We start from the raw sequence: 18231 nt of genomic DNA, 5'->3' as shown, positions 1-18231 counted from the left end.
CTGACTTCCTGCCTTTTGGGCAGGGGGCTGGACTCGATGATCTCCCGAGGTCCCTTCCAGCCCTAATGTCTATGAAATCTATGAATCCTGATTCAATTCAGATTCAGAGATTCAGCCACTGAATCGGGCTGAACCTCCGCTGAATCAAATCAGTGACTGAAGCTTTGCACGGCCTTACTACATATGGCTTTTAATAGAGTCAGTTCAGTCAAATATGGCTCACTAAATATGAACTTCTGATAAGCAGGGAAACTAAGGCAAAGAGCATTTCAAGGTCGTCCATCTCCTTGGACTTCAAAATGGAGCAGTTATTAAGCATCCAAATGGAAATAGCATTCCCGCATCCCTTAAGATCTGCCACAGTCTATGAAGCATGTGTAGCTATGCTTCATTATGATAGTGCTAGTCAACCAAGTATTGCAAACTAATGTAAGTGTGAGACTTCATGAAATGATTTAATATCAGTAAGATGACTGTAAGGGACACAGCAATCAAACCACCATAATTCAGCTCCTGTTTTTGATGTTTCACGCAATTCATTGGATGATCAGCTGACTTTGCTGGGCCACTGAAGCAGTGCATAAACAGCTAGAGTTATGAGAGCAGGTTATTTTAAATTACACAGCCATCCATTTCAAACCCACTGGAAAGATTTTAACAGAAAAAAGCTCAAAGCAAAAACTAGGAAATTTACAACAGGATTACTAAATATTGCTGACAATGCTTTTGCACAATAGGAATAGTTAAGAGAATGGCAAGTGCAAACCCACTTCAATCAGAAAGCCATTGGCAACTGTGCTGGTTTGCATAATTTCCGTACTTATTAGAAGAAATTAGGATATATTAGGATAAACGGTTAAAATGTTGTGCAACTCTTGACTGTTTTGGCTGCCTTATTTACTTCACCTGAAGTTTGCCTAAACTATACACAACATTTTGTTGTATTCTTTTATAACTGAAACAGCATCCTTACAAATACATACATCTTCATCTTGGTAATGATACAAATAGGTATGAAGGGTGCGTGGATCTTCCCCGCAGGGTAATGGAGATAAAAGAAATACCCTACAGCCATTTCCTCCATCTCACTGGTGGAAGAAAGACACATATGAAGCCAATTCAGATTTCCTCAGACCATCACTTTTGTCTCACAAAATCCATTCTACTGGTATAAGTTTCCACTGAAAACAAACAAGCTATGTGATTTACGTGAATAGATGGTATGTCCCTAACTTTTAAAGATATGCATTGTGCTTTTTTACCGCAAGCTTTACTAATATGTCATTTATAAAACAATTGGAAAAAGTTACTATAAACTTCCATGCACTTCCCTAATATTATAGGGAAGGAATAATTAAAGGCTGTGACTAGCAATGTTTTATGGTGACAGAACAAATGTTAACTCTAATCATTACTATTATTCTCCTGCAAGTATTTACATTTTCTCTATATGCTTAGGTTGACCCATTTCATGTACAGCTGAATTCTTATATATTTCTCCATTTGTCCATTATGAATCATATATATCTCATGTATCCTAATTAATTATGAGAAATTATCCATGAAATAACATACCATCTTTTGCCTATATCCCTTCGTTTCATGGAATCTTTTAATACTTTGGTTTAAATTTAAAAAAAAAACAGTAAGTGTATTAATTATTTAGAGCAGAGTCATTTAATCCTAGGTAAAGAGGCATTAGGATTAATTCAGCCCTTCATTTACAGAGGTTTTATGCACAAAACCTCATATACAATGATCCTTTTATAAAGTCTCATCTGCAATGCAAGGTATAGCTAGATCAGTATTTGTATGGATGACATTGAAGGAATGCTTAATAACTCTAGGAAATCAATGTTGGTGATTTAACTCATTAGTGTTCTTTTTTTACTCTGTTCTGAACCACAGAACTAATATAGTTGCTGTCCATTTATATCATCCTGCTAAAGACTTACAGCTTGATATCCCTACCAAATACTCTAGGCAACTTCACATTGTTATAGTACGGTACTTTTCTGCACTTCATCTTCTGCCCTTACCTTAAAATAGCTAAAACTGTAAATGAGGTATGCATTCAAGTCACAGGACATATGCCAGCCAGTGATTGTGGCTTTAGGAAAATAGTGTGAGAGAGTTTATGATGTCATTACCCATTAGTGGGACTTCACATTGCCTAATGAAACAAGTGTTTTAACAGTAAAAGTAATTAGCCATTGGAACAATTTACAAATAGTGATTCTTCTTTGCTTGAAATTCTGAAGTCAAGAGAGAACAGCTTTCTAAAAATATGCTCTAATTCAGCCACAGAATATGGGTTGATGAAGCTATTAGAGGGTGATATTCTGCGACTTTAATTATTCCAGGAAGTCAGATGAAATCATCTTCATGGTCCTCTCCTTAAAATCTGTGCACCTAATGATGGCCACATTTAGAAACAGGATGCTGGGCTTCAGTACCAGGATTAGCATAATCCAGTTCTGTATTTATACGAACTTTTATAGTGCACACTATTCAAAAGCTAGAGTGACCTGAGAGATGGCTGTATTTCAGTGATGGTTGAAATAATCCATATATACCTGTTGGTGCCTGCCACTTTAAGGGCTGAGACAAACAGCCAGCAGGTGCTTGATTGTGGCAGTCATCTTAGATCTCTTGCCACCTATATAAATAGAGCAGTTCACTGCTGGCAGGGAGGCAGAAACATCGTCTGGCTGCAAGGCTGCATGCAATATCCTGGAGGTAAGGGCAGGAGTTTAAGAGGATGGTTTGGAGGCTCCTGGTCCTGGGCATGACCTAAAACTGCACCCTGCTGGGAGTGGGTGGCCAGGTGGGCCTGGGGTGCCTTAATAACCCCAGGTCCCAAACAGGTGGGTTACCCCATAGAAGGGCCAAGAAGGCAGACCCAGGTTAGGGAGTGGGCTAGAGGCTCACAGGCCTGACTTGAAACACCCTCAACTGGTCAATACTGGGGCCAGAGCAGGAAGGGTCACAAGGGACGAGGGCCCACCACGAGGGATGCCCAGAGCTGAAGGCCTAGGGTTTCTGACTGGCCTTTGAGGTGAGGTCAGGGCCTGTGTGGTCAGAGGTCCACGCCCGAGAGGGGGAAGAGTTCAGGGAGCTAGGCAGCCCAGAATGAGGGTGGAGTAGGGATATGAAGGGATATGGTTGGGGTCTGGACTGGAGTATTCTGGGGCCCAGTGTGGGGCCAGTGATGTGAAGATCTGTGGATGTCATCTGCGAGGCATGGGCTGTGGTGTAGGGGAGGAACAGAGCCACAGATAGTGCCCTGGCATCGGGACAAGAAATGGGCAGCCTCCCACCTAATTAACATCCTAATTAGATATCATGAAGGCATGGGAGGCAAGAAGGTGGGTGGGTGCCCATAGAAACAGGTGGGCGGGCCAGAATAAGATCAGGTCCTGAGCATGCCCCCTGTGACAATCCCTTATTTACTTCACAAAGAGAAAGTAGGGCTTAATATTCATTAAGTGCTTTGAGATTATCTAATAAAAGATGCCGTATGCAGTAAATGTAAAATAGTCTGACTTTCTGGTGATAAAGTTGCATATGTTCTCCTATTGGAATTGTTTTTATGGCATTATTTTACCTCTCAGAACAATATTTTTATTTTAAGAGTTGCTATAATATGAGAGACAGATTCTATGACTAGAGATCTAATGAAGAGATTTATATTGATATATATTTATATCTTCTTTGAAAAAGTATTTTCCTTGTGAGGCTTCAAGGAGGCTCAATTGGATTACTAACAATTTATTAGATTCTGTAATGTCTGCTCACTTCCCTAGACCTACTGGAATTCAGCAGTTAAGCACAAGCACCAAATTCTTAGTCCCCTATCTCAGTACAATTGCCAGGTCATTGGTGTCTAATGGTCAGAGCTAATAATTGAAACAAGAGACAGTTTTGGAGCCACAGTGTTAAAGAGTTTTGGGTGACTTTAGAGATGCATTGATTCATTTACAGATATCTACAGCCTCACATAGACAGTGGTACCTGAATGCAGAGTAATATTCCCATTTAAATATATGGACCAATTTATGATTATCAGATGTGTTGTTTTCATAAAGTAATATATGCTTCTTTGAACAGGGCTACAAGGGAAGGCTGGTACCTTTATGCAGACAGTTCAAATGGAAACTTTGGTCACACTGCTGATATTGCTACTCCAGTCATATCTCTTACAGGACCCAAATGCAAGCTAGTATTTTGGAACTATATGAATGGTGCAACAGTGGGTTCTCTACAGGTACTGAAGAGACATTACATTTATTTTCTAAAATTATTATATAAAAATTCATGGCCTGTCATTTAGTTTCATTGAATTCTAAACTGCCAATAAATGAAAATGAACGATTATCACCACTTCACTGCCCTCAATATGGTGTGATCATAAAGAAGGGTTAGCTGTAGTTAGCTCCTATAAGGCAAACTCTGGATTTATAAATGTGCCACAGATAGGGCTTCTGCACATGGAAAAGTTTTGAATTGCATTAACTGCCTTTTTTTGTGCATATCTAAACATCAGGATCTGGGGCTGGATGTTATCAAAGGACTAAAATAAGAAATGGCTGCATGACCATATAATCTGTTGGATCCTTTAAAATCAGCTTCTAAGTACAGTTTTTTTTTTCCTTTGTGGCTTTATTCACATTTGTTTTTCATAGTTAAATTTGATTGAAACAAGCTGAATTTAGATTCTATTAGTGTTTAATCAAGAAAAATTTTTACCCAGACCTCTTTCTGCACTCTACTATAAAAAGGAAATCACTTAAATATTTCTGTAAAGTAAAAGCTTACTCATTTAACAACATATTGGCCCAATTCATCTGAAGCAAGAAAAGAAAACAATAATATTATTCTGGTCAGGTTTTATGGCCCAAGTATAAATAATTATTACAAGATAATAAATGAGTAGTATAGAATTATAGCGTAATTTCAGAACTCTCTAGTCAAAGATATTTAAGATAAAATAGGGCCAGATTCTTACCTGCTGTAAACTGTAAAAATTCTATTTATTTTACATCAGCTGAAGATCTAGCCAGTGTGTGCATATTTAATTTGCACAGCTCCCCCGCCCCCCAGCAGTTCAGTTACCTCCATGTGGCTCTGAATAACTCCAAACCATTACAATAATATAAGCACTAAGAGAGTCCTAACTTGAAATCAGTTGACACATGTCTCGGTCCTGGACTTGGAAATTAGGACAGCTTTTCTTTTCACAAAGGGGTGTTATTTGTCACCTGTTCAACTTAAACTTGTCCTGGATTTTATTTCTCCTGTTTTAAATTCTTTTTACAATCCCTTCATAGCAATAGCTAGATTCTCCAAGACTCTGATATATAATGCAAATCTGAAACAAAGTGCTTGACAAGTATCAATAAAGAAGTATGCATCAAAAGTAATAAGAGGGAGGTTATGGTTTTAAAAAGTGTTTTACTTTATTTTAAAAATATAGGGCCAGATTGACTGGTTCACTCTGACTGCCTTGTGCTGCTCCAATGATGCAAGCTGTGTCTACCTCTAACCAAACCATATTTATTTTGTGTAAGGGTTAGGAAATCACGGAGTTACTCTTTGTGAATCTTAGAGAATGTTTTTAAAACATTGTGAAATAAAACCGTAAAACAATAACTAATCTAATGCACAATAAAGCATCACCATCTACATGTGCACAGTGATTACTGCACAGTAGATTAGTTTAATGTGCCATTTTCTAGTACCTGTACATTCAGGTACTAGAAATCGATACATTAAATGAATGTGTCAAAGTGCACATGTAGATGCTGACCGGGAACAAATTGCTTCTGGTCATCCTAGGCAGTGGGGGGGGCCACAGGAGGCAGGAAGAGCTTTCTCAGCTTGGTGGGACATTGCCGGCCAGCCCCATGGATATTGGGACCTTTCCTAATCTCTGCAAGGTGGAAAGAGCTGTCCCAGCTGGCAGGCAGCTGCCTCCCAGCCATGGCAGGAACAACCCCAGACTGAACTGCTGCCAACAAGCGCACATTCAGATGTGTGTGGGGGCATAGTGTAATGTGCTTGAATCTTCTGTGCAGAAAATCTCATCTGTGTTTAATTATGTTTGTTTGATTTTTTTTTTTGATTTTTTTTTTTTACTGTAATCCTTTGCTTGCCACAAGACACTGCTTTACACATGTACCAGGCTCTACTATCCTTGTCTTATGTGTCTGTAATTTTATGTTTCTTTTTACAAGGACATCTTGTTATCTGCTACTCAACCCTCAGCCTAGATAAACACTGGCATGCCTTTTGTCCAGTTCCTATTCTTTGACCTTTCTGGCATGGGTATTCCCACCAGGAATTCCTACCAGGAGTTAAAACTCCCTCTGCCACAGTTCTCAAAGGTATTGGAAAGTACAAGCCTTTCCACTTCACCAAAGTATAGGGAATCCTTTGATTTTAAGGACATAACATGGTATGACATTAGGCTTGATAAAGTTGCAACTACGGGTATGCAGTAGTAAGATGGAATTTCTGGTTTACAAAGGTGGACTTTACTTGAGAAACAGTGTCCCTTGAACATTGGAAAAGGTAAATATGTGAATATAAGCAAAAATGTGTAACATTCAAGTCAAAATGCAGAGTTTTGAAGAGGAGGATCAGAATATTCTCATGGCAATACAAGTCTCTCCAATTACTTTTGTCCATTTATGCATACATCGTAGGTGAAAAGAGACTCTCCTCTTTCACCTTACACTCTTCAGTAATATCCATAATCTCCCCCTCACTCTATTAAGTGCACTCATAAAAACCCAAGTATCCTGGTTACAAGGTTATAGCACCACTCTGTCTTTCTTCTGTATTTAATGTGTTGTATGCTCTCCTTTTGTGCCTCTGACTTGAAAGCTTGTTACATTTTTGTCACAGCTTACCTGTTGTACAGTGTCATATACATTTAGGGGACTGCATACATTTTACCAAAAATGTCATTTCTTCATTACAATGAAAAATGTCCAGGTTGTCCTAAGAAGATTATACTGAGTGACAATAAATCCTTGAAAAGAGAGGTGGCTCTGGAAACTGGTGAAGTGATATATGTAGCTCTGTCAGTACTGGCTGGAGACGTGACCTGACACACTCCATCAGACTCCCATCCATCTATTATTGTCAGGTCAATTGAATTTGGATGTTCAAGAAGTTGGAGTGAAGCATATTGAGAATGGTTAGTCATGAAGGAAAGTGTAGACTCTCCCCAGTTGAGTGATTGTTCACTGAAGTGAGAAATTAGGTGGATATCTTGTGTACTCTCCATTGTCCAACGAGACCAAGTTCCTTTGGACTGAATTGACAAGCTTATTTCTGGGGGGAAAATGGGATGTGCAGTCAGGTTGCTGAAGCAGACTGGGAACAATCTAATAGGATAATGGAACATCCTAGTAGAAACTATTGTCTCGCATTTCTCTGACCCTTACAACTTTTCAGAAATTCCTGAACTTACTATACATGCAGGAGAATATCAGAAAACTTTTGCAGGATCAGCTACTTGGAAGATCACACTTAAAATAATTTTCTACTGATGATTTTCAAGTGAAGTGAAGGAATTAATCTAAGGAAAAACTGTGGCTGAGGTGAATTTATATTAATGAGACTGAGTTTGTCAATAATTGGAAAGATTTACTAATGTCTGGAATTCACTATTTCCATTCAGGTACTCAGTAAAATTGGTAATGTGACATCTGAACTTTGGGCTCAAAGTGGCAGCCAAGGTGCACAGTGGAACAGAGCAGAAGTGTTCTTAGGAGTACGTTCTGATTTTCAGGTGTGTATTTCAAATTCACATATCATTGAGATTATTCTAATTAACATTTTCTCTTTAATAATTCTCCTGCCACACCATCTCTTATATAATTTGTGATTAGTTAATCTTGGTCTTCAGACTATTAAGAACAAAATTCCTTCTCTGGCCTCCAAAACAAGTATCACAGCTCAATGCAATGCCTCATTCCATATGAAGGAAGAAGAAATACTTCTCCATCCCAGGCTGTGGAGTGTTCCACTGCTATTACTCCAGCCTAATGAACAGAGCCATAATAGGTCTGGAAATCCCAGTAACCCTTTTCTATAGCTCTGTAACGCATTGACATGCACTGTGCACCCCCTGGAACCGCCAGCCATGAAACTGGAAGTGCCAGTGGAATTGCACAGTGAGTGGGGGCTTTTTTTTTTTTTTTTAAAGAGTCAGGATGCTGGAGCTGGGCAGGGCAGCCACTGATGGGGCTGGGAGAGCAGGTGGGGGATGGGGCTTGTTTGATTTGAAAATTTGGCCGATTCGGCAGCAGCTGAATCTCTGAATCAGATTCAGCCAAATCGATTTGGGACAGTGATTCAAATCACCAAATCGAATCACTGGCCCCCGAATTGGCTGAATCCAAATCCAAAGTGAATAACTGCTGCTACACACAGGCCTAATATTGATTACTGTTCATGTAGAACTTTTGAAAATATAAAGCATTTTGAATGCTTCTTAGCTGCACATTTGTTTAAAGAGCAGTGTAAACCCATATGATAGTTTTCTTTACAACATAAACAACAAGAACTCCAACACAATATTTGTCATGCAACAACTTTGGCAGAGGTGAAGAAGACCCGCACTTTCTTGGTGCTGATTCACGTTTATGCAGCTCTATTTGCATCAGGAAGAACTGAAGACAGTATATAGTCTGTTACAAGCTTTGGGAGGCTTACAGGACACACAGATACATCCTGTTCTGTGCACCAGACTGTGTATTTTTGAGCTTTTATGCTCATCTGTCAATGTTTTATTTGACTCTTTGTCTTTAACATTTGTTAGGTGGTTTTCCGGGCAAAACGTGGTATCAGTTATTTGGGAGATGTGGCAGTCGATGACATTTCCTTTGAAGACTGTTCCCCTTTGCTCATCCCAGGCAGACCCTGTACTTCAGAAGAATTCACATGTGCCAACAAGCACTGTATCCCAAAGGATAATCTGTGTGATTTTATGAATGACTGTGCTGATAAATCAGATGAGAGCCCTAACATTTGCAGTAAGTATGGCAGTTCTTTAGTCTAATTATGATAAGTAACTGTGCCTGCTGTGAATTGTTAATGCTTCAATTCTGTTGGCAGCTTGTCAATGAAGAAACCAAAATGAAGTTAATAATTTAATTATATTCCTTGAGTCAGTTGTTTTTTTAATTTAATTTTAAATCACACAGAAAAATAAAATGTGCCGTTGGTAGGTTTTGAAAAACATTAATTCAGAGAACAGTGCCTGTTAGAGCACAACAGAAACATTATGTTTTTCCACATGAAAAAAACAAAGCAAAAAAAAAGTCAGGCAAAATACTTCAGGGATGTAGGGAGTCTCACTTGCTTTAATGTTTCAGGCATTGTCAGGTCTCTCTGCAAACTGTTTCATCTTGAATACCATACAACTTTAGTTGTACAGCTGATATCAAAAGGTAGGACGGTAGTCTAAGATTCAGAGTTGTACTTCATATCAAAAGTGTGCTTCTCCAGAGCATTGGACAACAGCATACTGTATTTTAATAATACAACAGCTTCTTTCTTCAGGAAACACTTGATAAATGCGCAGTGAGCCAATTCTGTATCATTTGGTACAATACAGACATCTGTCTCATTGTAAGGGTCATGAACGCAACTCATCCAAAAATAATTATGACAGAGGAGTAAGCACTAAGCCAAGTCCCCACCCAGTCTAAATCTGTGTAACTTGATTTATGTCAGTTGAGCATATATATCAGCTGAGGATCAGGCCTGCTATGTCTGATTATTGAACTGATAAACACTTGCCTTCATTTCCAAAGCCAACCAGCAACACACATGCCCCAAGTGTCCCACAGGTAGGGGACAAGTGACACAGTGACAGATAGGGCAAGGACCAGGAAGCAGAGCAACAAATTGGGCAGGGGCACAGGGCAGAGATCAGAAAACAGAGCTGCTGATTGGATGGGGAAAGGGGATTGAAGTAGTACACAGGGAGGGGCTAATTTGTAGCATGCCTGCCAAAAAAAGTTGGCCTCCGCTGGTCTATCGTGTGGGTACAGATTCTGATCTCATGCCTCTGGAAGTCAGGAGTAGATCTGACTGGAAACTCTAATTTCCATGTTGCATGTTTCTGATCTGTTGATGCTTGTTTTATTTCTAAACAATTCCAAATAGCAATCCCCCCCTGCCTGATAAATAAATAAATAAATTGAAAGTTCTGAAAAAGTAATAGTTCGTGAAATAATGAAACTTTTTTTGGAAGTAAATATTTTTTCAGTCAAAATGTAGAATGTCAACATTCCCAAATCAAGCGTTAAGTACATTTTTAAGTCAAATCAATACCAAGTTTTGTTACAACTTGGTTTCATATTGAACTTTCTCTGTTCTGGAAGGAGATTTTTGGGTGCCTAATGTTCTTTGAATGGACCGCACTGTTCTTTTTCGTTTCGTCAAAACTGTTTCGACATTTCGTCCATAGGCTATAATGGGGAAGCACAAAACTACCTGATCCTTTGTAATGTCTTGCCTGATTCTGTTGAAACTTGAAGAAATGATCACCCCTTCTGAAGCCATGAAGACTGCCAAGTTTCAAGGAGATAGATACAGGCATTTCTGGGAAACTGCACCTCAAAATCTTGAAAGCAAAACTCGTGTCGTGTGTGTGTTAAGGTTCAGTGGGGTGAGAACTGCAGGGATGGTAGCTCCTGCTGAGGCTGCGAAGCCTTCCAGGTGCAGGAGTTTCTGGGAAACTACATTTCAAATCATTCAGAGCAAAACTTGTGTCACTTGTATGTGTGAAAGCCAGAGAAAGTTCAGTTCAAATAATGCTTTCTGTCCTGTTTTTCTGACCCTCCCCCCAAGCACTGGGATTGGAAAGGACCTTCGGGAAGGATCACAGTCACTGGCTGACTACACAGTCAATATCAGAGCAGTCCTTCGCCCCCTTTCCCTTTCCTCTCCTTAGTTTCTCTTTAGCTGCAAGCAAGCCCAGCTTCGAAACCTGAAGCATTTTGAAACTTTCAAAATGTTTTGACTGCCTTCATTTTGTTTCAAGGTTATTTTGAAGCTTTTCATTTTGTTTTGATTTTGCTGTTTTGAGCTCAAAACAAGTTGAAACAGCACTGAAACAAAACAGCCGGTGCCCTACTGAAGATTTCAGACTTGTGTGAGGCACAGCAGCAACTCAGACAGACTCAAGATAATGTTGAGCTGATCCAAAACAGTGTTTCAATCAGTTTGATCAAATGAACTGTTGTTTGCAATGACCAATCCCAGTTCAACTATTTCATTTGATTGCCAATTTAAAATAAAAAATATAGCAAAATTGAAATTTTTCCATGGAAAAATGTTGTGGAAAATGCATTTTCTGTTTAAAAAGCAAAATAAATCAACCCAAAAGAAAATAAAAAATGGATTGTTCCTAGCCAGCTTCAAACAGGAGGAATTCCACTATTTCACTTAAGGTCAATGTATTAATTCTGCAGTGATATAAAGAAGAAGACCTGCCATCCAACTCATCCTTTGAGTTTCTATAGCAATGTTAATTTAGCCTAGTACATTCATGGTTCAGTTCTGTACAACTTTTACATAGTTAAGTATCTCAGATCAGATAGTGCTCTGTTTCCTCTGATTTAGCAGAACCTTATTCCATGTTATAGTAATTTTAATGCAGTTATTTCAGAAATTTTTAGTATAATGTGTTATTTTCTATGAAGCATTAAAGTACTTAAATCAAATCCTTTCTCTTCTTTGATTGTTATTTTCCAGTAAGGAAATGAAAGAACAGCTAGCTATAATATTCCAATAAAAAGAATGATGGACAGTAATATGTCTCCTGTGCCTCCCTGTTCCTTCTCAAACTGGACATATTATTTATGCGATGAGTCCTAATGTAACTTGTCCTGGTACCAGGGGCTCCTAGTCCCTTTATTACTCTTTGTTATAGAATTAGTCAGAACATTCAGTGATAACAGATTAAATTCTTAGACTGAAGCTCAAATCCGGAGGCCTCAGAAGCTGTTTCTCATAAAATTATCTTTTAAAAAGCTACTTTTAAAAATACATAAATTGCAACCCCCTCACTCATTTAAATCTTGGCCACTAGACTGAACAGCAGATGCATGAATCCACAATTTAATTTTCCTTTGAACTAAACTGGAGGACCCTGTAGTCAAATCTAATCTGCAGAGTGCAATAAATAGTTCATCAGCTTGCTTCTGCTCTCAGTAAATTTCTATGAATATATAACTTTTTATATTCCCTTCTTATATTTTAAAATTTGGTCCCCAGATCAAAGACATAAGCCTTAGCAGCTACAAGTTAATCAGGGCTGCATGAAAAAGATGAGACAATATCTAAAAATATTTCCTCAAGAAAGTTTTCCCCTTTGTGGAAGTGGTGAACAATTAGTGGAAATGTCATGTAGAAGTTACATTCTGATCTTTTTTTTAATCTCACTTTGGATAGAAATGGCATTAATTATTAATAAAGTTTAGATTTTTTTGAAGACAAGTTCCAAAAGGAAGAGAATAGAAAATACATACCCAAATTTCTAATTCTGTGTACTCATTTTAACAGTGCATAGTACAGTGCATAAGTTATGCATCTGACTTGACCCTGTTCCCATTCTTGAGACACAACCATAAATCAACTTCTAATATTGCTGACAATATAAGTTACAACCAAGAAGGCTTTTGTTTTGGGAAAAAAATGGCAGTGAATTTGGTAGTAATGAGAGGGAGGGCCTTAAAACATTGTATTCAGTTTACCATAAGCAGCCATTTCAGAAACTTTCCCACAAGTATCTCACTGTGATAGTTACCACAAGATGATAACTCCTTCTGCAGTCTCAGTTTTGAATTGAGACTCTAAGTATGATAGACTGATGGTTTTAAACTGATAAAAAAGATTTAAGAACAGGCTCACCTAATATCTAAAAAAAAAAAAAAAAAAAAAAAAAAAAAAAAAGTCATTTTCAATTATTCGTTCAGGTTACCAGAAGAAGGAGAGGAGTACATATTTTGTATTCTGTTAGTGCCCCAAGATTTCTTATCTCATAGTTGATAATTCAGTCTTTCTTCCATGTAAACCAAAGTAGGATGGTCATTTGTATTGCTCACATTTAGGATTGATGGTTTTGGATTGGCATTGATATGGTTTGGCAGAAAGAAAATTCCCATCGTTTTGAAACATTCACTAAAGTAAGAAGAAAAGCAGTCCAGATTTTTTACTTTGATCTTGCTGTTTCTATAAATATTTATGGTTACAAAAGATGTTGGGTTCCATTATTATTACAGTGCTTAGGCTTATGAAGTACTTTTTCTACTCAACCCTTCTTATGGACAATAATGAAGGTTTTGTGTTCATGTCATAATCCAAAACTGACTTCTGATTGTGAGCCTGTTTCTATGTTTGATTTGTGTTAGACCAGGGTGGGCAAAATATGGGACTTCATCCCATCTTCCAGGTTGTTGAGATATTGAACAAAACTGGCCCCATGACCAACCCCTGGGACACTCCATTTAATACCAGCTGCCAACTAGACATTGAGCCATCAACTCCTACCCTTTGAGATTGACAAGCCAGCCTGTTTTCTATCCACCTTACAGACCATTCATCTAACCCATGCTTCCTTAGTTTGCTGGCAACAATGTTGTGGGAAACCATATCAAAAGCCTTGCTAAAGTCAATTTGCATTGCATCCAATGCTCTCTCCACATCCATAGAGCCAGTCATCTCATCATCATGTTGGCCAGACATGACTTCCCTTGGTGAATCCATGCTGACTGTTCCTAATTAACTTCTCCTCCCAAGTGATTATAAATGGATTCCTTGAGGAATTGCTCCATGATTTTTCCATCCACTGAGGTGAGGCTGACTGGTCTGTAGTTCCCTGGATCCTCCTTCTTCCCTTTCTTAAAGGTGGGTACTGTATTTGCCTTTTTCAAATCTTCCAGGATCTCCCTTGACTACCACAGGTTTTCTAAATAGTCCATAACCTGTTCTTTTGTCACTGGTGGTTATTTACCTTCTCCACAAATTGTGCTGCCAGGTGCTGTAGTCTGGGTGCTGATTTGCTTGTGGAGACTGACGTGAAAAAGGCACTGAGTACTTCTGCATTTTCCTCCTCATCTGTCACTAGGTTATTTCCTCCATTTAGTAAGGGTCCCACACTTTCCCTGATCCTCTTTTTGTTGCAGTCATACTTTTAGAAACCCATCTTGTTACCCTTGATGTCTCTTGCGAGCTTAAATTCAAATTGGACTTTGGCCTTCCTGAATTCATCCCTGCATGCCCAAGCTCTTATACCGCTTCCTAGTCATTTGTCCAAATTTCCACTTCATGTAAGCTTCTTTTTGTCTTTAGCTCACTGAAAAGTTCCTGCTAATCCAAGCTGGTTTTCTACCATATTTGCTAGTCTTTCTGTGCATCAGTACAACCAGCTCTCCTGGATTCCACCTCCCACCCCCAGCCTACCTCCCCATCAGTTCTCTGGCCAACTCAGAATCTGCTTTACTAATGCCATTACTCTGCTGCTCTCCTTCCTTCTTTTCCTGAACTGTCACCTCATGGTTGCCACTGCCCAAGTGGCCATCCACTACTACATTCCCAATTCTTCCTTGTTTGTGAGTAGCAGGTCAAGAAGAACATGGCCAAAAAGTTTGCCTCTGCAACAATTGCTCCAGAACATTGTCCCTAACACTCTCCATAAACTTCCTGGATTGCCTCTGTACTGTTGTATTGCCCTCCCAGCAGATGTTAAGATGATTGAAGATCCTCACGAGAACCAGGACCTGCAATTGAGAAACTTGCCCTAGCTGTTTGAAGAAAGCCCCCTCCTGCTTGTGCTTCCTCCAGGTCACTTGCTTCCACACTTATCTCAAGGCTTTGGTCTCCATACCACTACAAACCTAGTTTAAACTTTTTAAGGTTCCTCCAATCCATACATATAATTTTACCACATCTTGGTTTATGTCCATGAACCCAGTGCTCCTCCCCTTACATGAAACATGTTGGCAGAGAACAGCAGTAAGTGGGTGGAGCCTTGGCTATAAGATTTCTGCATAACGGTGATGTTGGAGAGAGAATTCTGGCATCTGCTAAAGGGTTGCAATACCCTCCTAGCCACCATGAATATCACCAGCTTATATACCAACACCTGACACCGGGATGGCATCCAAGCCTGCCTGACATATCTACAAGAGCAAGGTTACAACTCAGAGTACAGGTCTCAAGATATTACTGAACATATACACTTCATCCTCATTCACGGTAACTTCAGTTTCAACACCCAACATTTCCTTCAGACCATGGGCACAGCTTTGGGCACCAAAGTGGCCCCACAATATGCCAACCTTTTTATGAGCCACCTGGAAGAATTCTTCAAGAACTATACCACCAAACCCGTGCTATACCTGAGATATATAGATGACATCTTCATCATATGGACTAAACATCCTGAAGTCTATGATTGATTTCTATCAAAAACTCAACAATCGATACCCCTCCATCAGCCTCTGTGTTGAATACTCCAACACCAACTTTTCCTTTGTAGACACCATGATCAACATCTACATTGATAAAATACAAACCACCACATACAAGAAACCCACAGACAAACATACATATCTACACAGAACCAGCAATCACCTTAAACACAACAAAAAAGCTGTGATTTACAGCCAAGCTCTCTGGTACCACAGAATTTGCACAGAGAATACCCACAACCATCATATCACAAATGGGTTTTCACTCGATAAGGACACTCCTCCATAGAGATAGACTGCACTTTTGAAAGAGCCACCTGGATACCACATGGAGAATTGCTGCAGTATAAAAATAAAATCACCATGAATCACACACCATTTGTTACGACATACCATCCTTCCCTAGAACCCATACTCAAAGAAAGACCCAGTTCTTAAAGAGATCTTTCCAGAACCACCCATCCAAGCCTTTAAACAAGCACTGAATCTTGCTAACCTCATTACCAGAAGCAAACTTCCTATGACCCAGACCACACAAAATGGATTCAGACCATGCCAAGACAAGAAATATAAAACCTGCTAACACCTCTCCACCAGTCCTACAATAACTACACCTCACAACAGAACCATCACCATTCCTGGATCTTACACCTACACCTCCAGAAACGTAATATATCTCATCCAGTGCACCAAGTACCCTGATGGAAAATATTTAGGAGAAACCAAACAACAACTGCACACTAGAATGAATGCACACTGCAAATCCATCAAAGACAAAAAATATCCAGTTACCTTTGGGGGCCCACTTCTCACAAGACAAGCCCTCCCTCACCAATCTCTCAGTTCTAATCCTCAAAGGGAACTTACAAAACACGTTTCTACCCTGAAGAACTCATAACATCAACAGAGTCTCCCACTGCCTGAAGAAGGATATTTGTGCCCAAAAGCTTGCAAATAACATTTTTTCCAACTGTTTAGTTGGTCCAATGAAAGTTATCACATCAACCCAAAGAATCTTGCCTGCCAATATCTGCTGAAAAAAGTCCTTGAATTGCTCACATTTTAAGTGGTTTTGTGAAAATGAACATGGCAACATTACTTCATAGTTAAACTTTCGACCATTACTTGATTTTTTTTTAATGCTGAAGGAATAACTCATTTAAAATAACATCATTAAATAATGCAAGGTAGGCCACAAAGCTTTATTTTATATTGCAGTGGTGGCAAAACAAACATCCTAGATCACCAGCTTGCCAACTATACTTCTGCAAAGTACCTTACTTATTAATTGGGCCAACTAACAGGCTACTTCAGAATTAAAATTTCCTTTCCCCAGCTGCAAAATTAAAATTGTAATTTATCAAGTTTAGCTAATAGAAAGGGATATAACTACTTTACTTTTTCATTATATTTGATTACTACTTTTGTTACAAGAGTTTATTTGAAGTCATCTGTGAGGAAGATAACTTAGATCCCATATCTAATATTCATGATATAAAATAGCTTGTATTAAGTTAGTCAACAGTTGTCCAGTTGATTGGCTAGCTGATTGATCCAACTCCATTCTGTTACTTAATAAACAACATATTCCATTTGCTTTTATTCCTTTCAGTTCAAAGTTCATAGCTTATTACCAAGGTAGTTGCTATGCCTGTTATATATAAGATTGTCTACCATTAGCTGGCTTATTAGATACAAATACAGCTTCAGGCATTAATTCAGGAAATCATGTTTCTGTGGGAAAAGTACTTAAATACAAATGCTACAATGAGTGGTGGTGGACTTTGTAGATGATTTCCCTAATTGCAAGCCTTCGGTTTTGAATAATTAAATGATCACAGGAGAGAAGTTGGGCTACAATAGGCTTATGGCAGCTCTGATAAGTTACATCTTGTAGTTTGAGTAATACTTTGCTACTACCTTTTGAACAATTCCACCCCCCACCCTCCCACTGGCTACTCTGTTTGCACAACCAAATTATTGTAAACATCCATACAGAATGGCGATAAATGTATAAAAAAAGGTACAGAAAATTTGATTTGATGTTTATATATTTCCTTGCTTCTTTTTTTGACAGATTAATTTCCATTAAGGGTGATTCAAGCCACAAAATTCCATTCCAATCTGATCACTACATTTTAGCAGTGGCTTATTACCTTCTTAGTCTGTTTGATAAGACTTCCAAAGCAGTTTCCCATTAAATTCAGCAGCTTTTTAGTTTCTAAATTTATCAGAGCTCAAATGCCAGAAAAATGCAGTTTCTATTTTGGGAGAGGTTCTTGTCAGTTCTTATACTGTCAAACCAAGTGACCTATACTGTATTTACTTGCATACCACACACACTTTTTCCTGAAAAATTAGGCCTCCAAAATTGAGGTATAGGTGCTAGAATGGCTGCTAGGGGCTGCACTCCTCTGGCTGAATGGAGGAGGGGTAGAATCCATTAATCAGCATCGCTCACTCTCACTACAGCTCCACAGCTAGAATTTTAATTGACTTGCAGCCACGGCTGGGAGCATGCATCTGTGGTGACCCCCTGCTGTGACAGGTAAGGTTCTGGAAAAATCTTTCTAACTTTTTTCTACCTTCTAAAAAAGAGGTGCAAGTCATACTAAAGGAAGTATGGTATGCAAGTAATCATCAGCGACTTGGATGAGGGGGTGAAATATACTCTGTCCAAGTTTGCAGATGACACTAAGCTATGGGGCGAAGTGGACACGCCGGAGGGCAGGGA

General features: G+C 38.9%; 1 protein-coding gene across 1 annotated transcript in view; it reads left to right on the top strand.

Annotated features, from left to right (window-relative positions):
• The window catches only part of MALRD1 (MAM and LDL receptor class A domain containing 1), a 433259-nt gene that overhangs the window by 123540 nt on the left and 291488 nt on the right, over positions 1-18231 (top strand). The window contains exons 14-16 of the mRNA XM_019529906.1: positions 4111-4267; positions 7691-7801; positions 8834-9047. Of these exons, the coding sequence (XP_019385451.1) occupies positions 4111-4267; positions 7691-7801; positions 8834-9047 (482 nt within the window). The remainder of the gene's footprint in view (positions 1-4110; positions 4268-7690; positions 7802-8833; positions 9048-18231) is intronic.

Source organism: Crocodylus porosus, unplaced genomic scaffold (genome assembly GCF_001723895.1).
Source record: "Crocodylus porosus isolate Cpor-Errol unplaced genomic scaffold, CroPor_comp1, whole genome shotgun sequence".
NCBI lineage: Eukaryota > Metazoa > Chordata > Crocodylia > Crocodylidae > Crocodylus > Crocodylus porosus.
Note: the sequence above shows the minus strand (reverse complement) of the source record. Positions and strands in the feature narration are given on the sequence as shown.